At 37.1% G+C, this 26848-nt stretch overlaps 1 protein-coding gene across 4 annotated transcripts in view; it reads right to left on the bottom strand.

Moving 5' to 3' along the window:
* The window catches only part of LOC127948666 (neuronal-specific septin-3), a 75986-nt gene that overhangs the window by 26431 nt on the left and 22707 nt on the right, over nt 1–26848 (bottom strand). The window contains exons 1-2 of one of the 4 annotated variants that reach the window (XM_052545283.1): nt 21367–21445; nt 11003–11257 (exon numbers count right to left, since the gene is read on the bottom strand). In XM_052545283.1, coding sequence (XP_052401243.1) covers nt 11003–11257; nt 21367–21430 — 319 coding nt within the window. In that variant the 5' untranslated portion in view covers nt 21431–21445. Of the gene's footprint in view, nt 1–11002; nt 11258–16700; nt 16879–18821; nt 18973–21366; nt 21446–26848 lie in introns of those variants that run through there. The other 3 variants (XM_052545302.1, XM_052545293.1, XM_052545274.1) reach the window with 3 other exon arrangements.

Raw genomic sequence — 26848 nt, 5'->3', positions numbered from 1 at the left:
GCTTTTTTTAAACAGCCCTGAATAGCTGACTTCCTGTTGGGCGGAGCCTATGACATAAAGTGTGAAAGTTGTTCGGCTCAATGAGATCTATAAGTGTACCGAGTTTGATATAAATACATGCAAGTGTGTGTGAGCTATGGTTCAGGAATTCTGACTGTCTTCCAGGGGGCGCTGTAGAGCCCCTGTGCCACGCCCGGGTCCCAGCCTCTGCGGCGTCCTGATGGCCGCAGATTCCAATGTGTGTGCCAATTTTCAAGAGTTTTTGAGCATGTTAAGGCCCCCAAAACACCCCGGAAGGTTTAATAAAAAATAAAAATAATAATAAATATAGCTGCAAGCAGCGATGTCGGGCTCAAGCCATCAGTGCAACGCCACCCTGGTGGCATCGGGAAAACTGTGCCCAGCGGGCATAAGCATTTACAGTAACCCTCTGACAATCAAGTTTTAAGGGATGTGGCAGTTAAAGGGTTAATCCGACCAATCTAGACTTTGAAATCACATACACAGAACAATATATATAACTTTAGTAACACTTTATTTTAAAATGTATAAAAAATGTATAAGGTGTGCATTGTAGCTGACACCTATATGAACACATTACAATTGTTTTGTGACTACAAGTCTTTCTTCTCAAATGCTATTGAGTGGTCGCGAACGCGGATGGGAGAATGGCGCATATTTGTTTTGTTTTTTTTGAGCAACTGGTGCCCCCTCTGGGAGTTGGTGCTCTACGAAGACTGCATACTCTGCATATAGGGAGCGGCGGTACTATCTGGAAGATATATTCCTCAAACCATCGTACAAGTGAAGGTGATGCTAGTCCTTCAAGAATCGCTCAAAACCTTTTCAAGTATACAGTTTCCTTTTATTGCATCTTGAAATAAATATTTCTGAATTCTGAATCAAACTGGGTTGTGTTTATTGATTTATTTTATAAGACAACTGAAACTTTAATCTCCTTTGTAATATATGTGCTTTTAAACCAAGAACAATGTAATTAGAGATGTATTCCTGCTTAATAATGACTATTATTAAGGGAAAAGGCTTTATAATCATGAACTATTTACTAATGCTTAGCTAATGAGTGCAGTTATTATAAAGTGTTACCAATGCATTTACTAATGTTAACAAATTAGACATTATTATACAGTGTTACCAAACCCTTTAATAATTTATTAGTGTTTTGTAATGATTTTAATGACCTATAAGCATTTGTGAAATAGTTTTGCTTGCATTGCAGCTTAATCTGTCAGTTGAAGAGTTTTACTGTTACATCCATGAGATTAATAAATGTCATGTCATGTCACAGGTTGTCATAGGTCAGTATCAAATGAGTTTGAAATTATAATTTGCAGCACAAATAAGGCTTCTTAGGATGTTTTTAAATCCCAAAAACTGTCAGAAAAGGATAAGGCCTAAGAGATTTCTTAACCTGTAATGAAAGGAAAAAAACACCACCATTAGCAACAACAAAAACAATAACAATTTAAAATATAGATTTTTTTTCCTGATTATTAAAGGAATGATTAGGTCTCTCTCTCTCTCTCTCTCTCTCTCTCTCTGCCAGACAGCCCCTCCCTACAATCCACACACACTGTCAGTCACCAAAGATTCACAGTCACCAACCCCCTCACACTCCCCCTCCCTCTCCCCCTCCCTTTCCTCACACAGACGGAGTGGCCAGAGTGAGATCATGTCAGTTGAGAAGTCTGACAGTTTTTTCTTTTCTTTTATCCATACAGTGTTGTAAAGTCATGAAACTATGCATATTTCCTCATAATGATTTGATCTCTGTATGAAAACATGCCTTGAAGTGTTTGGAAGCTGCAATTTAGACATACAATACAATTAATGTTTCCCTTCTTACTGTCATTTCAAAAAATCACCACGTCAAAACCGTTCAAGCTAACCAAAATCCGTTCGCAATTTAAGTTCCTCGATGTTGTTTCTTCATGTAGTCAAAGTTTGGTGTGTATAGTGTACTTCCCATGTGAGGAGTATGCATTAATTCACAACTGTAAAATCTCAAAAATACACATTCAAATCAAAATAGCTGACTTCCTGTTGATCGTAGCTTATGACTGTGAATTAGAAAGTTGTCCGTCTTGATAAGAACAATTTAAGTACCGAGTTTGGTGTCTGTAGCTAAAACTAAATAAAATGCATTATTATTATTATTAGCTGTACACTTGCTAAACATTTTTAAATATAAACTTATGCAATTGTGTGTGTGTATATATATATATATATATATATATATATTTATATATATATATTTATATATATATATATATATATATATATATATATATATATATATTTATATATATATTTATATATATATATATATATATATATATATATATATATATATATATATATATATATATATTTATATATATATATATATATATATTTATATATATATATATATATATATATATATATATATATATATATATATATATATTTATATATATATATATATATATAAATTCAAGTGTACAGTTTTCTTTTATTGCATCTTGAAATAAATATTTATGAGTTCTGTGTTTGTTTATTTTATTTATTTTATTTTTTATTTTACATTTTTTTAGGGAGATTACAGCCTTTAATCTCCTCAAAATAAATGTGCATATAAACCATGAACAATTTAATTATAGCTGTATTTATAAAATGCTTACTAAAATATTAATTTTGGGAGAAGGCTATATAAAGCATGAACTGACTATTTACTAATGCTTAGCTAAGAATTGCAGCTATTATGAAGTGTTACCAATGCATTTACTAATGTTAACAATTGAGACATTATTTTAAAGTGTTACCAAATCCTTAAATAATTTAAAAGTGTTTTGTTATGATTTCATTAACCTATAAGCATTTGTGAAATAGTTCTGCTTGCATTAAAGCTTAGTCTTCATCTGTGAGCTGAACAGTTTTACTGTTACATCCTTGAGATTATGTAAATTCAAATAAATGTCATGTCACAGGGTGACAGAGGTCAGTATCAAATGAGTTTGAAATTATTATTTGCAGCACAAATAAGGTTTTTTAGGATTTTTTTTAATCCCTGAAACTGTCAGAAAAGGATAAGGCCTAAGATATTTCTTAAGATGTAATGATAACAGCACAATTAGCAACAACAACAAAAAAATAACTATTTAAAATACAGTTTTTTTTCTGGTGATTAAAGAGATGTTTAAGTCTCTCTCTCTCTCTCTCTCTCTCTCTCTGTCTGTCTGCCACTCAGCTCACACCCCTCCCCCACTCACACTCACACACACACACACAGAGTCAGCACACAGAGTGACAGAGTGAGATCAGAAGTCTGACAGTTTTTTAATTTTCTTTTAATCATACAGTGCTGTAAAGTCATGAAACTATGCATATTTCCTCAGAATCACTGGTTTTCTAAATTAAAAATGTTTTTTAAAGGTTTGGAAGCTGCAATTTAAAAATACAAGACGATTAATGTTTCACTTTTTACTGTCATTTCAAAAAATCACCACGACAAAACCGTTCAAGCTAACCAAAATCTGTTCGCAATTTAAGTTCCTCGATGTTTTTTCTTCATGTAGACAACGTTTGGTGTGTATAGTGTACTTCCCCTGTGAGGAGTATTCATTAATTCACAACTGTAAAATCTCAAAAATACACATTCAAATCAAAATAGCCGACTTCCTGTTGATCGTAGCTGATGACTGTGAATTAGAAAGTTGTCCGTCTTGAAAAGAACAATTTATGTACCAAGTTTGGTGTCTGTAGCTGAAACTAACCCCCCCACTTTTGACAAAAGGTGGCGCTATAGAGTGCCTCCTTCACGCCCTTTTAAAAGCTTTTGCCATTGTCTAGCTATCAAGAATACTGATATGTGTTTTGAGTTTCATGTAAATCTGAGCTTGTTGTCTGCCTCAAACTCACCATAACAGAACATTCAAGTTTGACACGTTGCCATGGCAACACTATATCAGATATCAATATCCCCACAACAGATTTACATCGGCCGTGTTTTGTCATTATTCTGATGAAGTTTTAAGTAAATCGAGTAAAAATAAGATGCTGAATTCAAAGCATTTGGAAAATGACACACTTCCTGCTGCCAGTTGGTGGCGCTATAACGTTGACTCTTAATAGCCACATATATACAATCGGTATCATACAACGAACAAACCCATGAAGTTTGATCAAATTCAGGAAATGTATGTGGATGTTATTAGACATTTCCTGTTTCTCATTTCTCGCCATAAGTTCCATGCCTCGCCACGGGCAAACCGTTCGAGATATCAAAAATCCCCTCGCAATTTTTCATCCTCAATGTCTTGAGATCATGTTCACCGAGTTTCGTGGCGAACGGGTTGAAAACCTCAGAGGAGTATTTCAAATTCCAGAGCATGCTTTTTTTAAACAGCCCTGAATAGCTGACTTCCTGTTGGGCGGAGCCTATGACATAAAGTGTGAAAGTTGTTCGGCTCAATGAGATCTATAAGTGTACCGAGTTTGATATAAATACATGCAAGTGTGTGTGAGCTATGGTTCAAGAATTCTGACTGTCTTCCAGGGGGCGCTGTAGAGCCCCTGTGCCACGCCCGGGTCCCAGCCTCTGCGGCGTCCTGATGGCCGCAGATTCCAATGTGTGTGCCAATTTTCAAGAGTTTTTGAGCATGTTAAGGCCCCCAAAACACCCCGGAAGGTTTAATAAAAAATAAAAATAATAATAATAACAAGAATAATCCTTAGAAGAACAATAGGGCTCTTCGCCCCTTCGGGCTTGAGCCCTAAATATAGCTGCAAGCAGCGATGTCGGGCTCAAGCCGTCAGTGCAACGCCACCCCGGTGGCATCGGGAAAACTGTGCCCAGCGGGCATAAGCATTTACAGTAACCCTCTGACAATCAAGTTTAAAGGGATGCGGCAGTTAAAGGGTTAATCCGACCAATCTAGACTTTGAAATCACATACACAGAACAATATATAGAACTTTAGTAACACCTTATTTTTATATTTATTTAAAGATGTATTACTGCTTAATAATGACTATTATTAAGGGAAAAGGCTTTATAATCATGAACTATTTACTAATGCTTAGCTAATGAGTGCAGTTATTATAAAGTGTTACCAATGCATTTACTAATGTTAACAAATTAGACATTATTTTACAGTGTTACCAAATCCTTAAATAATTTATTAGTGTTTTGTAATGATTTTAATGACCTATAAGCATTTGTGAAATAGTTTTGCTTGCATTGCAGCTTTATCTGTCAGTTGAAGAGTTTTACTGTTACATCCATGAGATTAATAAATGTCATGTCACAGGTTGTCATAGGTCAGTATCAAATAAGTTTGAAATTATTATTTGCAGCACAAATAAGGATTCTTAGGATGTTTTTAAATCCCTAAAACTGTCAGAAAAGGATAAGGCCTAAGAGATTTCTTAACCTGTAATGAAAGGAAAAAAACGCCACCATTAGCAACAACAAAAACAATAACAATTTAAAATACAGATTTTTTTTTCCTGATTATTAAAGGGATGATTAGGTCTCTCTCTCTCTCTCTCTCTCTCTCTGCCAGACAGCACCTCCCTACAGTCCACACACACTGTCAGTCACCAAAAATTCACAGTCACCAACCCCCTCACACTCCCCCTCCCTCTCCCCCTCCCTTTCCTCACACAGAGTGGCCAGAGTGAGATCATGTCAGTTGAGAAGTCTGACAGTTTTCACATTTTCTTTTATCCATACAGTGTTGTAAAGTCGTGAAACTATGCATATTTCCTCAGAATGACTTGTCTTCTATGTGTACATTTTTTTTGAAGTGTTTAGAAGCTGCACTTTAAAACAATAAAAGACATTTACTGGTTCCTTTTTTACTGTTATTTCAAAAAATCACCACGACAAAACCATTTAAGCTATCCAAATTCATTCGCAACTGTTCTGTAAGATAAATTCTTTAAACAGTGGTAAAAGAGGATGTGGTGCTGATCCTTCAAGAGTCACTCAAAACTTATCTGTCCATAAAGCCTATTAAGAATTATACTTAATATACAGTATTTCACAATACTTCAGCATGTTATTCTAATTAAGTGAGGGTCATTTTATCAGTAAAATACATAAAATACATATTTTTCTTTGAAAGATCTCTATAAATGATTTAAATCATACTCGTTTCTACAATAATTATTTTAAAGTAATCCTATATCTCCATCTAGTGGCCATTATTGGTACTAAGAATTGCGAGCTTGATTTATAAGTTATGATAGTTTTAATTTTATGCTGGCTCCTGAACATAATAAAGCTATGAAACTTATTGTGCTTCCTTCAAATGATGACTTCTACTTATATAAAAAAATATGAAGAGTTGGAATGAAAAATTGTAAAGATATAGTAAAATAACTATTGTATTTTTTTTATGTTACTTTAATAAATCGCTATGGCCACAACATTTAAGGTATCCTAAACCCATTCACAATTTAACATCTTCAGTATATTGGCATCATGTTGAAAAAGTTTGGTGTGAACTACTCTTCTTGGAGGAGTATGAATTCATTTACAGTCTGATTTTATCATAATTCCACAATAACATTTCTGAGTTCTGTATCAATCAGTGTTGTTGTTTGTTTATTTTTATTTTTTTATTTTTCATAGGAAGATAACTGACCCTTTACTCTCCTTTTTAACAAACCAAGGACAAGCTATTTATAGCTGTATTTATAAACTGCTTACTACTGACTATTAATATTGGGACAAGGCTTTATAAAGCATGAACTGACTATTTACTAATGAGTGCAGTTATTATAAAGTGTTACCAATGCATTTACTAATGTTAACAAATTAGACATTATTTTACAGTGTTATTAAATCCTTTAATGACTTATAAGCATTTGTGAAAGCATCTTAGTCTTGTTACATGTACTGTTACATCCATGAGATTTTAAAAATGTAGATACATGTCATGTTACAGGATGGAATAGGTCAGTATCAAATGAGTTGAAATTATTATTTGCAGCACAAATAAGTATTTTTAGAATTTTGTTTTTAATTCCTGAAACTGTCAGAAAAGGATAAGGCCTAAGAGATTTCTTAAGCTGTAATGAAAACAGCAATGTTAGCAACAACAACAAAAAATAACAATTTAAAATACTTTTTTTTCTTCTGGTGATTAAAGAGATGATTAAGTCTCTCTCTCTCTCTCTTTCTCTCTCTCATTGTGTCTGCCACTCAGCTCATGCCCATCCCCCACTCACACACACACACACTCAGTCAGCACACATACATTCCTCAAACAGAGGGACAGAGTGAGTTGAGATGTCTGACAGTTTTTTTATTTTCTTTTAATCATACAGTGTTGTAAAGTCATGAAACTATGCATATATCCTCAGAATGATTTGATCTCTGTATGATTTTTTTTTTTTTAAGTGTTTGGAAGCTGCAATTTAAAAATACAAGACAATTAATGATTCCCTTTTTACTGTCATTTCAAAAAATCACCACGACAAAACCGTTCCAGCTAACCAAAATCTGTTCGCAATTTAAGTTCCTCGATGTTTTTTCTTCATGTAGACCTAGTTTGGTGTGTATAGTGTACTTCCCCTGTGAGGAGTATTCATTAATTCACAACTGTAAAATCTCAAAAATACACATTCAAATCAAAATAGCCGACTTCCTGTTGATCGTAGCTTATGACTGTGAATTAGAAAGTTGTCCGTCTTGATAAGAACAATTTATGTACCAAGTTTGGTGTCTGTAGCTAAAACTAACCCCCCCACTTTTGACAAAAGGTGGCGCTATAGAGTGCCTCATTCACGCCCTTTTAAAAGCTTTTGCCATTGTCTAGCTATCACTAATACTGATATGTGTTTTGAGTTTCATGTAAATCTGAGCTTGTTGTCTGCCTCAAACTCACCATAACAGAACATTCAAGTTTGACACGTTGCCATGGCAACACTATATCAGATATCAATATCCCCACAACAGATTTTCATCGGCCGTGTTTTGTCATTATTCTGATGAAGTTTTAAGTAAATCGAGTAAAAATAAGATGCTGAATTCAAAGCATTTGGAAAATGACACACTTCCTGCTGCCAGTTGGTGGCGCTATAACGTTGACTCTTAATAGTCACATATATACAATCGGTATCATACAACGAACAAACCCATGAAGTTTGATCAAATTCAGGAAATGTATGTGGATGTTATTAGACATTTCCTGTTTCTCATTTCTCGCCATAAGTTCCACGCCTCGCCACGGGCAAACCGTTTGAGATATCAAAAATCCCCTCGCAATTTTTCATCCTCAATGTCTTGAGATCATGTTCACCGAATTTCGTGGCGAACGGGTTGAAAATCTCAGAGGAGTATTTCAAATTCCAGAGCATGCTTTTTTTAAACAGCCCTGAATAGCTGATTTCCTGTTGGGCGGAGCCTATGACATAAAGTGTGAAAGTTGTTCGGCTCAATGAGATCTATAAGTGTACTGAGTTTCATATAAATACATGCAAGTGTGTGTGAGCTATGGTTCAAGATTTCTGACTGTGTTCCAGGGGGCGCTGTAGAGCCCCTGTGCCACGCCCGGGTCCCAGCCTCTGCGGCGTCCTGATGGCCGCAGATTCCAATGTGTGTGCCAATTTTCAAGAGTTTTTGAGCATGTTAAGGCCCCCAAAAACCCCCGGAAGGTTTAATAAAAAATAAAAATAATAATAATAATAACAAGAATAATCCTTAGAAGAACAATAGGGCTCTTCGCCCCTTCGGGCTTGAGCCCTAATAACAAGAATAATCCTTAGAAGAACAATAGGGCTCTTCGCCCCTTCGGGCTTGAGCCCTAATAAAGATTTTATCTTTTTATTTTTTGTTAGATTAACATCACATTAAAACTGATGTTTTAATGTAAGTGATGTCATTATTATTTAATCCTTATAACGGTTTATTATGCACAAGTGTAAGAAAAAAAAAAACACTGCAGTATTGTGTGAATATGATATTGTTTTTAAAATATTTATTTATTTTAAAATTTATTAGCAAATGTGTGAAAATATTGTTTAATGTTGTGTATATAGGGTATCTAAAATGTGAAATTATCCACATTTTATTATTATTTTATTATTATTTATTTATAATTACAGCCATTTTATTAAATTAAATACAATACAATTAAATACAAAGCTTAATTTAAAGGGGTAGTTCACAACTGGCAAGACAAACTTTTACTAAAACTCGGCTGTCTATGCAGTAGGAAAGTAAAATAAATAAATAAATAAAATAAAATAAAAATAGTGCAACATGAATACAGAAAAGGGGATGTGGCATTGCCTTTTGCCCAAAAGACAGGGAAACTTCAGCACCCATAATGCTCTGGGGCTTGATCCAATTGTCTGTGGGTGGGAATACAAAAATGTAACCTATAGTTTTAACAAAAACCTTGAAGATGTCAAAAGTCTACTGGATGACGTGCTTTGCTGACAAAACAGGAGACATTTACATGTACTACTGACACTGTAACAATAAAAAGCTGTTTAAATTCAGCGAACTTGTCCTTTCAGATGGAAATGAGACTGTTGAGGGAATTTGTATAACTCTTAAAAAAAAAAAAAGAGGAAAGACTTAATGCTCCAAGGATGGGTCTACCAGAATGTCCGAACAAAGACAGATGGGAATGGGGTTTCAAGACCGTTTTGGAAGAATAGTTTAGAAAGCTAGTGGTGAAGTAAGTGGTGCAGAAACTACACACTTCAGCTTTCATTTGTTTTGCCGACATCGTTGTGGAACAGCGACTGATACTGTGATGCTCCGTGAGACTCACAGCCTTTGAAGGATTTGGCAAAGAAAGCACAAGCAAGGGAGTGAGGAAAACCTGGCAACTCTGTTTAAAAAATAGAGGAATGAAAGAAGTGGAAAGGAAGAATGGCTCTCACTGGAGAGCTGGATGGCCTTGAATTTGTGATGCTACAGCCATCATAAATCCCCTTGGCTGGCCCAGTTGGGGAACACTCTGAGCCACATTCGGCTCCAGCCTTGCCCTACCTCCCAGCCCACAGAAAACACAACAATAGCCTTTGCCATTTAATTAGGTAAGGCCCACATTCAGCCAACACCCCCTCCTGTTCCTCCTCCTTCCTGCATGCTTACCCCCTCTCTTGCTAGATGTACAGGGGGATTTGGGAGGGTGCTCCCAAGTTGGTAACCTGGCATAAAATCTGTGACTTAAGACTAGAAAAAAAAAAATGTAAAAAACATTTCCTATATCATTTATCAATATCGTAAATCAATACAACATTTTATAATTTAAAAAAAAAAATTCTGTATATCAATATTATTTGACGTGATTTTTTTGATGAATAAAAAGTTCAAAAGAACAGTATACCAAATCTTGGCAAAAATGTAAGTATATACTGTCAGTTTCATCACTTTAATGCATACATGCACACACATCATGTTTTGTGATATTAAAATATTGCAGAATAATTTGGCTATATCATCCATCCTACTTACTACCTTTGTATATTTGTTTTAAACAAGCTTTTTCTAAATAACAGTCTCTGAAAAAAAGCAGAGTTTTAAACATTTCCTTTAACAGGCAATAGCACCGTTTCCTCTTCACCTGTCTGTGCTTCCTGTTAGAAGCTGAACAGTCTTCCTGCCCCCTTCAAAGACAACCATACTCAACTATTGATGCTTGGGACTTTTCACCTGATTTGACACCTCAAATCTGTTCTATTTTCATCTTTGCAGTCTAGGCTAAATCGTCACTACATCCCAACTAAGCTCATGAGGTAAAAACTAAACGAGTTAACGTTCACACATTAGGAAGAGAGAAAACAAGATTATGTCATTTAGACCAAACTGTTATGCCTGCCACTTGACATTTCAATGTACTATTCTGAACCAGGATTGAGGGCTTTGTATTTTTAAAGGCTTTATATTTTTTCCTGTTCAAATACAAATTGGACATATCCTGCTAAAAAAAAACTGTTCAAAATTCCAACTTAAGCAAGACCAATGCTCCACTTACCAACAACCATGATATTAAATTCAAAGCCAGCCTTCATGGTTTTGCGTCTCATCTGGTCCAACACTGCCTCAATGCCGACATATCCGAAAAGATCTCTGCCCTTGATAATTCTTTGCGTGTCAGATTCACTGAGGCATGGCAGAGGATGTTCCATCTCCACCACTCTCTCATCCACCTCCCTCTCCTCCATCACCTCCTTCTCCTCCTCCATCCGGACAGGTGGCTCCAGATCCAGGCCCTGCTCCTGCACCGTGTCTGCCGAGAGAGAGAGAGAGACCCACAAGTGTTAGCATACAGGAACCTCTCAGGAAGCAGTTAAACAATACTACACAGTGAGGTTTTTCTTTAGAAAAATCTCTATCCAAAATGAGTCCCTGCAGTTTGTGTATGAAAGGCTTCGACAATATAATTCTGCATACCAAGGGGACCCTTCTGAAACCGAAAAATTACAAACAAGACACTATGGAACTTGTGCAAGGTATCAAAGGAATGCAAAAGAAAATGAATGCAAAAGGAAAAAAAATGTGTGTAAAAATATATAATAATAATTATTAATGTTATATTATTATTATTAAATCATTATTTAAATGATATAATATTATTATTATATGATATTGTGTATTTAGTGTAGTCTTATTAATTTTTTATTACATTATTTATTCATCATTATATTATTTATTATTCATTTAATAGTACTTTTTATGTGTTTTTGTTATTGTTTTATATTTCTGTTTAGCTTTATTTTTATTTCAGAACTGAGTTTTTAACTTTTTCATCTAATATTTTCATTTTATTTTAGCATTTTTTTTAATTAACATAAATATTTTAATACATTTAGTTAATGATAACAAAACTGTTTAAATTATTATTTATTTTTATTTATTTATTTTTTGTGTGTGAAAACGTTTGTAGAAGATAAGAAATTACTGGCCTGGCTTAGGAAGCAAAAAAAGCCCTGGACCAGGTTAGGTTAGTTTCCTTCAAGCATTTTTACACTGAGATTCTATTTTGAAGACATTTATCCAGTGCTCAAGTTTCCTGACATGCTATGTGCTAGCATAATGCACAATTCACCGCTGCAATTAATTTGAGGAAAAGATGTTCATTTTTTGCCTGGGCTTGTTTATGAGCCAGAGAGCTGTGTGCTGGGAGCATGCTCAGAGCAGGCAGCTGGAGATTAATACACATTATGATGACTGACAGGAGGCAAATGTAGGTGAGGCACAGATCGATTCAGACGGGGAATTGAAATAATGAGGAAGAAGAATTGAGAACTGTCCATAATTGTGGTTCCATTCTGGGCTGAAATGAGACGTTAGATTAATTTGTTAACATTTGATATGTGGGTCAGGAAGAGGTTGATTTTATCTTAAGGTTTACTCTGCATTCACAAAATGGAAATGAATATGTAAAGTACCCCCAATGTGCAATGAACTTCATGCAGCATAGTGTCAGCAGTGGAAAAACAGCAATCCAGAGCAGAAATGGGATTGCTGCCGGAATGTCAGTTTGTTCGGCCCAATTGAGTTCACTCACGAGAGCGGCCAACACAGAGACAGCAGTTCACACAGCACTGGTTAACTACTGAGGCACGGACACCTGTCAGATGGCTCGGTCGGAGGATGAGCCATCTGACTTAGTGAGCACAGCAGCAGCAGGGGGTGGATAGTGCTACTGCACTAAAGGTTTTCTTTTTCTTTTTTCTTTTAATCCCTGTTCTGTAGTTTGTACCATTACCATCTTGAGACTGCTCCGTTTTATAAGAGGATTGGTCCCAATCTGCCTGATAACCTCTAAAGTTGTCCTGGTGGAGACAATACTCCAGTCGCATTGTTCAAAACTAAGTCAAAATCACACTATGTCCACAAATACACATGATCGCTGATCAGCGTTGGGCAAAATTCTGAATTTAAGAAATGACTTGCTCTTAAATTATTAATGTGAATATTAATAGAATTAGCCACACCCACATAATGTTGAATTCATCTTTTGTGACATTTATTTACTTAAGTTACTGTATTTTATTACTATACTTTTTACAGTAAAATTGCATTCAGCATACACACGCAATTTTACTGTATCTACCGTACTTAGTAATGCCAATTTACTATAAAACATACAGGATAGATAGATTGCTTCATATAAAAATATGTCATGCAGTTGCATCAAACAATGGTACAAAGCTATTTATTTTGTCATAATCGTACAGCCCTAATATAAGAAGATCTAGAATATAAGAAGAGATCATCCCAAATATGAGAAGACGAGCTGTATTACCCAGCCAAGGCCACAGCTGCTTTCACACCCACATGCGAAGTGTGCATGTGTGTGTTCAAATCTGCTCATTTGTGTATGAAAACATGGGACTGTAAATAATTCCCAGGAAATACCAAGTCTACTATCCTTTATTATGCAATGCTAATGGCAATGACTGTGAGCTGCACCCAACGTGACACTCTGATTGCTTCATATACATGAGTGTGTCACATTAACAGGTCAACGAATAGTCATTAAAACAAATGCATAGTACACCAAAACAAACAGAATTTATCTTAAAGGGATACTTCTTCATTTACACACCCTCATGTTGATCCAAATTTGTATACATTTCTTTTTTCTGAGGAACACAAAGTTTCAGTATATAGACAAAAAACAAACAAACCAATATTGGCATTTTTGGGGTTGAACTATCCCATCACAACAAGCTACACCATGCGTTGGTTGCAACTAATATGATTATGATCATCCCCCTCAGGCACAAATTGACACTTTGTTAAGTTTCTTGGCATTAATATTTCTTAGAAGAACAACATTGTGAAAGTGAAGATGTGTGGTTGCCAGAGGCTGCAAAGTTGTTATTCATCTCAACACAGTTTTCTCACGACTACTAAAGACTTTCTCATGCTGTGATATCGGCCTGGCCACAACCCTGAGCCTTGCTGAGTCACACTGTCCAATTACATCGGCTTAAGAATTGAAACATTATATGGCACATGCAGAAGCTGATTAATGTTCATTTTCAGTGAGTCAAGAACTACGTGTAGGACATCAGCATGCAGCCTGTGCTGCGTTTGATCAGCTGAGACAAGACAACCTCCGTGAACTGATGATCCAGTCTGCTGGTCCAGATGACTTAATCAGCTATATATATATATATATATATATATATACCCTACATCCTCCATCCACCAAAATGGAACTAATCCTAGGCTTCTTATTCCCTAACTGGCATTACATTCATGCAATCCATTCAGCACCTGAAGATCTACGCAAGACTGTTTTGACTTGAGGTTAAGCCAGAGCATTTCTGGACATGAACTTTGTGTAATTTCAAAAGTATGTGTTGTCTCAATGTTTTGAAGTAAGAATTTTGTGAGAAGCGAATTTTATGCAAAAGGGAGAGAAGACAGCCAGACATTGGATTGGCAGATTTCTTTATTTGATGCTGTTTGAAACCTGCCTGCACTCTAATAGAAGCTGACAAATAAAGCCATGCTCGGAGCTAGAGAGGGGAGACACAATGTCTTCCAAAGGCTTGAGAAAAGCAAACAGAGTAAGAGAAAAGGGCTAGAAAGTGGGAAAGAAGTTGGAACTTTTTAATAAAACCTTTGCATATTGTGTTTAAATAAAAGTAGATTTATCCCCGGGTTTGCTCAGTGTATGTTCTTGCTCTTTAATAAAACTGTTCAAAGATGTGGCCCATCTTCACTTGACATGAACAAGAAACACAGCGAGAAAACACAAATCACTCTTACTTAGTACAAAGCATCTCAGATATTATATAAAACAGAGTTTCTTAAACTTTTTGGTATTCTTTTTCCTCAAGACCTCACAAGTAAGGCTTAAATGTTAATACCACCAAACCATAAATGTGTCATTTTAACTCATATTTCACTGAAAAAAAAAATGTTTTAAATCTGTTTGATATTGGTTTGATAGGCCGAGTCAGAGACCTGGGCAAGCACAACTAGAAAAAAAAAATGTACATACTCCACTAACTCAATTTTGAAATATTGTTATATATAAAGCAACAAAACATTTTAAATATCAAGTTGATCTACAACTATATGTGTGGTGTAAACACACCAATGCCCAATGTTGCCATGAACAGACCTATGGCAGGAAACTGGCAAACAAACACATCTACTTTTATAATGTGTCACATACGTTTTCATACGTCTCACAAAGACCCACAGGGCTATAAAAGTAAGAATGTAGAGCTAAACATACACCCATTTTACACTTTTAGGGTGACCAAACGTGCAATTTTCCCAGGACACGTCCTGGCCAAGATTACTATATTGCCAAAAATATTCAGGACTTGGCTTTGGTTTCCTGTTATCATACTTAATGAAGGTAATGATCGTTTGACCAATAACACGCGAACATTGTACGTAATCAACCAAACATGGTGTGGTAGAGGGTGGGATCTACAGAGAACGGTCAAAGCGATACAAATACATGTACATATTAGTGTTGGACATGAAGCAACACTGAGCATACTGATCGGTGTATGAAATCAAAGTACCGTGAGAGTGATTTACAAGCACAACAAGCCGTCTGCTCTCTAGAGTTTGCATGATACTTTGTCATACAACAATTGGTCTGCGCGGGCACAAACAAAGCCAAAACGTGAATATTTTGGGCAATATAGAAATCCTGGCCAGGACGTGTCCTGGGAATTTGGCACATTTGGTCACCCTATACACTTTAAAGATGTTCAGTTATGTTGTGCTAACTGCTAAATGCTAACAACTGATCTACAGCTCAAAATAATGAATGTTGTATGCTATTGCTTTCTCTCATAACCTCTTCTCATATGGGAAATATCATCATGATATACATTTAAATGGCTATAAACCACAGCAGTATCTCTTAAAAAATGCACTGCATTTGGCAGATAATGAAATGCAGATGATGAAAAGCATGTTAATATAAAGCATTGATAATGGCTGTAAAAAGTTCCCAAAGTCTGTTTTGTCTTTTATGTGGCTCTTTACAAATTTTGAACGGTTTTGCTTAATTTAACCACAACTTTCTTTAGCTAGAAATGGAGAACACCATTAACTGCCATGCATTAGCTGATAGCTAATTTCATGGCAATTACAAAGTTACACAGCAGTAATCTAATTAAAATGCTGGAAAACCTCAACACAAAATTTTACAATTAATCAGTCCCAGGAACATGTAAAACCAATTTTATCCATGCTAGTCAACAATAATCTGAACCTCATCATGGCACCATTTTGAACTCTTCACCAACTTCCTGTTTATTTTCGTCACAAATTAGTAAAACTTGAAAAGTACACTTCTAAAATGTTGCAGCACACAAGTGGAAATGACTCAAATGGTTTCATATGAAGGAGTGAGCATTTCATTATACTTGCTGCAATTGGCAAACACGCCTGTTGCATCTTGAAAAGGGGTAACCAATAACCATAACCAAGCTTCAAACATCAGAGCACGTCAACCCTCAATTCCTTCCTGCTTGAAAATATCCCAAATTACAAAAATAGAGCAAAACAAGCCAACTTTGAAGACATCATTTTAGAAAAGTGTCCTCTCGGGCAGCCATGAGACTCTCCCTTCCCCCTTTTGGCACTGTTGAAGTGCTCCATTGCTCTTGGTTCCATTGTTATCAGAGGGGCAGTGAAGCTGAGACACACGCAAAGCCCATGGGATAAAAAAGGATTCTTACCTTCTCTCATTCACAAAGCTCAGTCCACACCACACCACCAACTGAAGACTCAGCGACCCACACCAGACAATCCGCAACAGTGATGTACCTCAAGACTTGTCCCTAAACTTTTGCTTTGTGCTCTGTGTAACTGCCCATGCACTTCTCCCCCTCTCTCAGTGTCTCTCTCCCTCACTATGGGGAAAGAGCGCAGGGGTAACGGCTAAAGCTGCTCACACTCATTCACATGCAGATCGCCAAGAAGCTTCCACTAATCCAAAAGAGGACTTCTCCCATCCACCCCTCCTCCTCCTCTCCATGCATCTCTCTACTGCTTCTCTCAAACTCATTTGCACACGAGTGGGGCTGCTGTCAGTCAGCCGGCCCAGGCTCCCCTGCTGACCACACAATGAGGAAAATACGTAATTGACCCATAAAATCAATTAGGAGAAATTTTTGTGCTTCTTTGAATAGTCGGCATCCACAGACTCACTCATCTGAGACAAAGAAAAGCAAATCACAGTCACTCGTTCATTGCAAATTTCTGTGCCGGTAATAAGTGCTGCCTGTGAGGTCATGCTGGGCTGTTTGGGCTGTGGATTGCCGTTAAAAGACGTGGTAATGGTCAATCAGACGTGAGTGGTTTTTATACCGACAAAGAGCTTGTAGTTCACCATTTACAGAAAAGCAGCACTGGAGTTTAAGTGCATGGATACATATTATTAGTGCACAGCAAGCCTGATATTACTAGGGAAAAACATTGTTATGTTTTCATTTGGACAGTTATAATTTTAGCTGCTCTACAAGACTATACAACTTCTAATGGATTTAACAGAAAGACCTGTGTGGATTTAAAGAGACAGTTTACTCAGAAATAAAAATTCTGTCATCATTTACTCACCCTTAGTTTTTTCTTCTTTCGTGGAACACAATAAGACATTTAATAGAAGAAAAAAATAATAATAATAAGCAATCATAAAAGAGGTCCATATGATCCTTGTGGAATATGAAGTCTTCGAAATTCATACTATAGATTTTATAATGACCAAAATGAAAATTAGGCTGTCATTTATTTATAATCCAGTTGGTTGTTAACAACAGCAACCTGATCGTTGAGTCAATGAGATGAATTTGAGAAGAAAAGTATGAATCTTTTAGGCCAAATGTGAAAAAGAGGAAAACGACTCACTGACAAGATGATTCGTTTTTCCCCACTTCTCAAATCTAGGGCATATGGCAAGATTCTCTGTGTATAACTAAAATACTGGTCTTTTCCCTCACCAAACTTTCATATGGCTTGGCTTAGAGAACTTTTAAGATACTTTTATGGTGCTTTTTGTCTTTCTTTTCCCCCCGCTTGACAGCCCCCATTCACTATCACTATACTGATAAGATCAGCACGAATATCTTTAAAACAAAAATCTTCACGTTTTAATGAAGGAGGAGTCACACAGATTTGAATAATTATTTTGAGTAAAAAATGACAGAATTTACATTTTGGGGTGAACTATCCCTTTAAGGACTCTTCTTCGGATCTGTTTAAACATGAGGAGGTGAAGCATCTCTGCACAGTTTCACAGAGGAAGTGTGTTTTTCTCACTCTCGAACTGTCATTCTGACTTATCACACAATCTAAGTGTTTAGTCTTTATGCTCTACATAAAATGAAGTCGACCTCATATAAATTCAAGTCAAGGAGACTGAATATACAGCCATGTAAGGATGGGCCTTTTTTTAAAACAGCCATGAGAGTGTGTAAATAAAGTGCCTGTGAGTAAAAGAGAATGTGTGTGTGTGTGTGTGTGTGTGTGTGTCTGTGTATGCAGGTCAAGCCCATGCTGAGATGCCATAAGGATGGTTTTATGTTTGAATCACAATAATGTTCCTTAGGTTGACACTCAATAGATGGCTGATGTATCATAGTGAGGACCCAAAACAACTCACTCGCGCTTCCAATCAAAAGACACCAGCCAACGACTAAACCACAACATGTACCTACAGCACTCCCAGCTCAATACAACAGAGGAATATTGCAAACCACAACCCATTCAAAATGACAGCTACGCAGCAGATTACACAAACCAGAAACATACCAGAAGAGAGATTGGTATAAGTAAAATATTAACAGAAATCAGTCTTTTACCTTAGCAGATAAGTGGGATCCTGGAGCAATTGCCAGGCCCCATGTGCTGTCAAAAGTGTATTGAGAACTGCTCAGGATGTCAGTTACGAGAATGTGTAAGTCTAATGCGCGTGCGTGCGTGTGTGTGTGTGTGAGAGAGAGGGTGTGTCATAGCATAACCACAGACAGGACTCCGAGGGTGATGCATTTCCTTGCCTTTGGGCCTCTCTCTTCCTGGTTGTATTTTAACTAGTTTTATGCTACACAAAAGAAAAGCAGTTTCTCCAGCTCTGCTATCGCAGTGGTTACCCAACTGTTTCTCAAGAGTGGGATGGATGTTTATCCTTTTTCCTTATGTCATCAGCATAAGTCTCTGTTAACATCCCACCCTTGAGATACAAGGAAAGGTCTTTCACAATCCCAGACAGGTAAAGTAGAAAAATGGAAATGCAATCCTTGTGAATAGAATACAATCTGCAGGGATGCGTGAATGGACATCCAGTACGAAGAGAAGTCATGGAAGAGAGTTTTGGAAATACCAAATTCTCATCCTACAGCGTCTAACCGCACACACACATATGCTTGTGCCTGCAGCATATCACCACACAGCGCATCTCTGTGTTTTGGGAATTCTCTCTTCATCGCTGACAGGAAAAAGCATTTTGATTAATGTGGCAATCGGAAAACGACCTTTGCATGCAGCGAGAGTGGTCTATTTTACATTCAATATTTAATCATTTGATAAAGCATAGAACAAGCCCAATGACAGCAATTCATCACTTTCATCTAAAAGCCTTTTGCAAACCTCCGAGCCACATGCAGGCTCTGTATGCTCCACTGCGTCCACAGCTAATTAACTGACTGAGGTTTGTTAATGGAGTTTCCTACAAAGTGCTCTGCTCTCCACTGCCACAACGTTCTGGTCATTCCAGGTCATTATCTGATGACTAATACATCTTGAAAACACTCTGGAAAACGTTGTATGATAAGATACACTTACAATAATTCTGACAAGGACTGATTTGAACATACACAATTGTTTGCAGTTGTCCTACTTACTGGGATAGTTCACCTAAAATCATTTACCCACCCTCGTGTTGTCCCAAACCTGTATGACTTTCACTCCTCTGTGAAAATAAAGCTTTTTTGAAGATATTTTTTGACCATATAATGAAAGTAAATGGGGTCCAAAACAACACTTTGGACAAGGTTCAGGTTAGGAACGACAATGATGGTGAGTATTTAATAACAGTTTTCATTTTTGGATGAAATAAATATTTAATTTCATAAAACATTTGGCGGAACAAACATTGAGGTTATCTAAACGGAGGCGTTGATTTCTACGGATGTTGATACGGTTGAGTAAAAAGGCGAGAGAGGAAGAGGAAGAGAGAGGGAGGAAGTATGCGTTTGCTGTGCCACAAGGGACAGTGAATTGCCACTAAATGTCTCTATTACCACTCCTCTTTAATTAAAAGCACATGTACGCACAGACGCTGTCAGTTCATTCATACTGTTGCCAGGGTAACCTCCACAAAGAGACTGGAAGTATCAGGTTACGTCACACACCGTGAGAAAGCTGCTGGTTCTTTACTCCAGCTTTGCTTGCGTGGGATTCAAGGGGTTAATTCATTTAAACCATCTTAACCTCATCCTAATCCAAGCACACTTAAAAGGACATGGCAGACGGAAGAGAAGGATTCCTGAAGTCTGACCCCATCTTCTGGTGCGTTCTCAGTGTCTTCCACACATGGTGGGAGGGACAGGTGAGGACCGAGCGGGAGAACATCTGTTAAAGCGTCTTCTAAACTGAGCTGATGCACAGCTGGAGTTTCTGCTGACAATTGCCAGAAGAGAAGAGTATCACAGAACAACAAGATTCTACCAAATGTGAACTAGGCCCTTAAAAATTCACATCTGTTCTAAGGACATTTTATGCAATTAAAACTGATTTCTGCATTTGATAAATTCCTTGGTACTACACAGTGCATACAGTGCAAGTTCACTGTAATGTTATGTATAAACATTAAGCTACACTATACAAAGCAACAAACCAACCAACCAACTAGATCTAACTAATTAACTTACTAAGTTAATTAGTAAGTTTAAATCAATAATCAATAAGGGGACTGAACAGAGAATAAACTGGACAGGATTACTAAACTAAACTCATTGGTTTAAATCATGGATTGGTCAGACATCTTAATAATCTAGTTTACTTACCTAAATACCAACAAATCAACTCTCTAACCAAACATCTGACTGACTTAGTTAAACTAAACAACAAACAAACCTGCCGATTACCTCACTAAATACTACCAGTCTGTTTGCATTCCAATCATTTAGCAGTCTAAGTAATTTTCTATAAAAGTAAAGCAAGTAAAAGAGTTAAACATCAAGTGTTTCAGTGGACGGAATGGAGGCTGTCATTGTTTGACAGTCACCTGTTAATCTGAGGGGGTCAGTATACAGTATACACCTCCACGTCATACTGCTTTGAGGGAAACAAATGCTTCGTAGTAACAGCTCGTGATTAGGCTTAATAAGGACGACAAAGTCAACTTACCATCAGCAGTGCACAAAGAACCGAGCCGTGTCTTGCCCTGACAGATGCTGCTGCTGCTCTTCATAGGGCACAATTCCCAAAAGTAGCAAAAACTATTACATACAGTACAAGCACACCGACACACACAACACACTTCTTTTTTTTACTTTCTATTTTGCCTTCTACACATTAACCCTTCACTCGTGGATTCTTGCCAAGAGGATGTATTTAGAAGAAAAACACACAAATGATCAGCATTCACTTTCATATTCTCTCCCTCTGTATTAGTGTTATGGCCTTTAATATATTAGATGTGCTATCATCCTTCAGTCATTATAAACATACCTACTAACATTCAGAAAACAATCAATAAACATGAGGTGACTTTATAATAATTACTTCCAACTATGAACTTCCTGCTCTCTAGAGTAAGTTCATCTAATTCACTTCATAAAATAATAGCTGCCTCTTAAGCACTGGTTCAAGATGGCAGACAATGTTGGTATCACAAGGGCTGAGCATGTTTTCACAACACATGTGGCTCTACTGAGTCTCGTTTTATTTTCAGGGAAGGATGCACTTGTTCTTAGCGAGGGATGACACTTCCAGGAAGCCTCGTCATGCTGTCTAAGAGGAAATCACCATCATCCGGGCTGGTGAAAATGTGGATCCAAGGCTTAGAACTTTGACCTTTTATACTAGATCTACAACACAATGGATTCATGGACAAAACATTTGCATTGTGATTTGACGTGCTTTTGAATTATTTTGAATAATCAGGATTTTTTTGTAACACGTACAGCAAATTGATAGGATAAAATGTTCCAAATCAGTAGCCTGACATAGGCAGTTTTATTTTAAAAGGAGCAGCTTGCCTCATGAGGGTGGACGTGTTGAAATCACTAGCACGTGAAAAAAATAAAAAAATAAAACCTTTAATAATTCCATCCACAAATGAGTGATATTTTGTATAAATATCTAGAAAATCTACAAATGTGGAAGTGGTCTCAAAAGTGGAAGTGTCACACAAGTTCTTCTTTTACTATTAGTCTTTACAGAAAATCTGAAAGCAAGGGGCAGGAACGTGTTTTTATGAGTGTTCTTTTTGTTAACTAATACTATTACAAAATTCAGTAACTGAAATATATCTAATAAAAAAAAATTTACATGAAAAGTAATGCACACATCCTGCTATGAAAAATCTTTTCAAAACCTTGGATTTTCTTTACTTTTTTCTGAAGAACAACTAAAACTCTCCATTAAAAACTACTTGCAAACATGGACCTTACTGTATTCCAGTTGTGTTTTGAATTGTCTCATAAGCTAAAATGGTATCAAATATTGTTTTACTAACATGCCAACTCCAAGAAGGCCTCTGCCAGGAATGTGGAGTCCCATCGTAGCGAGTGTCAACACGTAAACACCCAACAGGTCGGGACGAGAGACTCAGCAGTTGGCTTAGCTTAGAGCTGAAGGAAAACATTCAGATGGAGACTGCACCACTCCTGCCCAGAGCAGAGACTGGTTAAATAAAACTTTATTTCAATGCTTTAGATGTAAACCGAGAGGAAAAGTATTTTTCTAAAATCCACAAATTCCCCATACTATAGTTCATAACGTTGCACCTACATAAAGAGAAAACATTAAATTTGACATTCATTTTGATCAGCTCAAAAAAATAAAAATAACTTTCCTGAAGCATTTCAGTCCTTGGTAGTGCAACTGAAGCAAACAATCAACTATGGGTAGCAAAGACACTGTCAAAAGATGTCCAGGATAAAGTTTTGGACAGCCACAAGTAAGGAGATGGATACAAAGAAAATAAAAAAATGTCAAAGGCTTTATCGATGCGTAGAAGAAATTAGGAAGTAGAAGGTATTTGGTACAGCACAGGCCCTCCCTGGATCAGGACGTCACTCCAAACTGGATGAATGGTCAGGAGGAGACTGGCCAGAGAGGTGACCAAGAGGCCTACAGCAACTCTGAAGAGTGCTTGTGTGCATGATGTTATGAGTGCATGATTGTGGTTACAAGAGAAAAGCCACTCCTTCCAACATGACAATGACCCAAATCACACAGCAAAACTGTTCACACAGTGGTGAAGGAGAAAGCTGAATGTCCTTGCAGGACCTAGTCAGAGTCCAGACTCAAATCACACTGAAATTCTGTGGAATGACTTGAAGACTGCAGTCCACAAACACTCATCATCAAATTTACCTGAACTTGAGGAGTTCTGCACAGAAGAGTGGGCAAATATTGCAAGGTCTAGATGGGAAAAGTTAGTCGAGACCGATCCCAAAAGACTAAAAATCTTATTAAAGCAAAAGGTGTTTAAACATTTTCAGGGTTATAACTCAGTGATTCTGTTTTTTTTATTTTTTTTATTCGTTTAATAATTTTAGGCATGTTGGTGTTCTGTCTTTCACTTGGACATTATAAGCTGCACTGAGTTAATACAACTGGATAAAACGAAGACTGTGTCCGTCTTCATTTCAGGCTGCAAAGCAACAAATCATGATTATTTTAAAGGTAGTTGATTCTTTTCTATAACCACTGAAATATAAAATAATATATAATTTGGTGTAGTATAATTACACATAGACAAGTCTGCATTCCACACCATCACTTCAGAGATAGTAAGTCAAATAAGCAATCAATCATATGCAAGAACCAAAATGTACCCAGATAAAATGAAGAAGAAAAGAGCTAGAGTTCCCTAGTACCCTAAGGTGTTCGGCCTTTCCTTTCCACCCTCATCCCCTCTTTTGACCCCCATTAGTGACACAAGGTCTCATTTGTACCCTTAATCTGTGCTAATGTGTAAGTTAACCCACTCATTTGCAGGGGGGCATAGATGAAGGGAACAGCATTCCAGACGAGCTGCTTTGCCAGATCAGCATTTCACAATCCTACCCTTATCCCATGATGTGGAGTGGGGTTTGTGCAGGGGTCACTAGAGATCGGGCATCTATAAGGGATCAAAGAAGATTTGACCAACATGGTGCTTAACAGCACACATGAGCTCATGTTCGTTTCGACCCAGACTCATGAGAAGCACAGCCGAGTTGGTGTGTAGAGTATCCACTCATGGGCTGATAAAAATCGTGCGCTCTTTTTGCTCCAGGCACTGTGGAATAATTGACTCTTAATTATTGTTTTTATGTGATAAGTGTCTTGTTTAAGGTGGAATAAGAACAAATCAGCATCTTTCAGTATGCCGTATAAATTCCTGCCAAAAAAAAAAAAATAAAATAAAAAAAAAGAGAGAGAGAGTTCTCTCAAAGCGACATGCATGAAGAGCTGATTACAGCTTTTTGAAAACGTATTAGCATCACTCTAAAAGGATGTGAGAAAGCATGTTTTCACTCCAATGAGTAAATGAATATTTTAGAATAAAAGATTAGTTGGGCTAATCTGATTTGAGAACTTTGCTACCCCCTAGTGGTTGATCTGATAACTGCTAGATCAAACTAAGGCAGGCACTGCAGTTTCATGAAAGGAAGACCCATATGCCAGAATAAAAAAAGAAAAAAGAAAAGAAAAGAAGCAGTGGATGAAAAGGCAACATGAGAATCCATCCATCAAACTACCAATCTTCTCTTTAAAGCTGCAGTTATTATCCAAAGTGATGTAAGTCAATCTCAATGAGTCTATCATAAGAGAATGTGATTGCTGCTGTTGTATAAGCAAAGGAAGAGCATGACTGAAATGAGAGAGAAAGAATTTTACAGACTTTTCAGCTGTTTGTCATAGTCATACTTTCACAGTATGCTTCTTTTTTCTATAATTTCTCTCTTCAGTGGCACTCCTTCGCATTGAAATAAATACATGTAAGCTGTACATTTGGTAAAATGTAAATGTAATTATAGATGTCATTACAGATGTAATTAAATGCAGGTATTTTAAAATATAAGTACAATGTTAAAACATGTACACAATAAGTACATTGTACCACATTATTAATGTAATTATTAAAATGTAAATACATAGTAGTTACTTAATATAAAGACTGACAAAAAATCTGTATACATATTTTTACCTTTGACAAACAGTTTTGGAAATAATAATTATGTTTTAAGATGCAAGGAAAATATATCATTAATGTTTAGTACTTAACTTGAACCTTTTAGTGTTAGAAGAAAATTGTATAGATTAACACAAAGAATAAACGAACACAAAACATAACTTTTTTTTAAAGATTTATCCTTTTCATTATCCAATACATTCTTATTCATCACTGATGCTATATATACAAATCTCCAAATCTACACACAAGCTCACTCGCATACATTTCTACAAACACGTACACACCGAACCCCAAAAATAAACCACTGTGGAGCACAGCGGTATCCATTTCCCATTTTTCCTCTCCTCTAGAAAGGTTAGAGACATTTAGAAAGCAGAATTTGGGCACCCCCGGCTACGCTGTTTGATCCTGACACGTCGAAAGAGGGTGTGATTTGTCCTGTAGTCGAGAGCACATCTGCTGTCTGACCTATATTTCCTGTGCTTTACGCAACTGATTGGAAAGACCACAGGGAAACGTGATGAGCAGGCAGCATCGTGCTCCCACAGCCAACATATCAGTGAGCCTGTGTGTGCTTGCGTCAAAACGTATGCCCGTGTGTGTGTGGCGGAACAGGGGAGTTCATGTATGCTAATGCATGTCTTTCCTTCCAGGTCGGCCAGAAAAATCATTACAATAAGCCACTGTCTTTCCAGAAGCCATAACTCTGGGTCTTTTGTATCAGCCTTGCCACTATTACAAGTCCAGCCTTGCACTGTTTCCCCGGGGTTTGTATGTTGGTGGAGCTGAGACAAATTGCCATGCCTACAGGCGCTAAACTGTACTATGGGAATACTGATGGTCCTGGCCTTTAGACAGAGTGATGCTTTCAGATCAGACACCGTATCAGGTATCCTGCAGGAAAATCTTAACCAAACTCTGCTTCTAATAACCTGTCTGCTGCACACGGTTAATTACTCCATCACAGTTGAACACTACAGCACTGAGTCAACAAGACAGGCAGAAAAATGAGTGAAATTCTCCTGGGATCAGAGTCCAGCTATTGAAGCATGGTGCTAGGTGTGGTAAGGACCTGGATGGGGGGCCCTAGGCGTTCTTTCTAGCTGTTCCACGTGGTCTGGGCCTGAACAGACTGAATATTCCCAATTCAGGTCACCCCAGAAACTGGCAAACTGCTTTCCACACTGATGTACGGATATAAACCTGCTTTCTCAGGATCTCAGCAATTGGATGGTGCCATTTTATTAGCATGTGATAAGTGTTTGTGCAAGGTAGCGCACTGTTGTTCGGTTGTAAGGTTAGAATGGTGGAAAGGGTTTGTGCAAATACAAACTGACAGGACACATTAGGGGCCCTATCTTGCACCCAGCGCAATTGACTTTGTACACCGACGCATGTGTCATTCCTATTTTGCACCTGCGCAAAGCGCGCTTTTCCCTCCACAGAAGCACGTCGCTAAACTAGTGAATGAACTTG

This window comes from Carassius gibelio, chromosome A3 (genome assembly GCF_023724105.1).
Source record: "Carassius gibelio isolate Cgi1373 ecotype wild population from Czech Republic chromosome A3, carGib1.2-hapl.c, whole genome shotgun sequence".
Lineage (NCBI taxonomy): Eukaryota > Metazoa > Chordata > Actinopteri > Cypriniformes > Cyprinidae > Carassius > Carassius gibelio.
The sequence above is the reverse complement of the archived record's forward strand: the minus strand, read 5'-3'. Positions and strand labels throughout refer to the sequence as shown.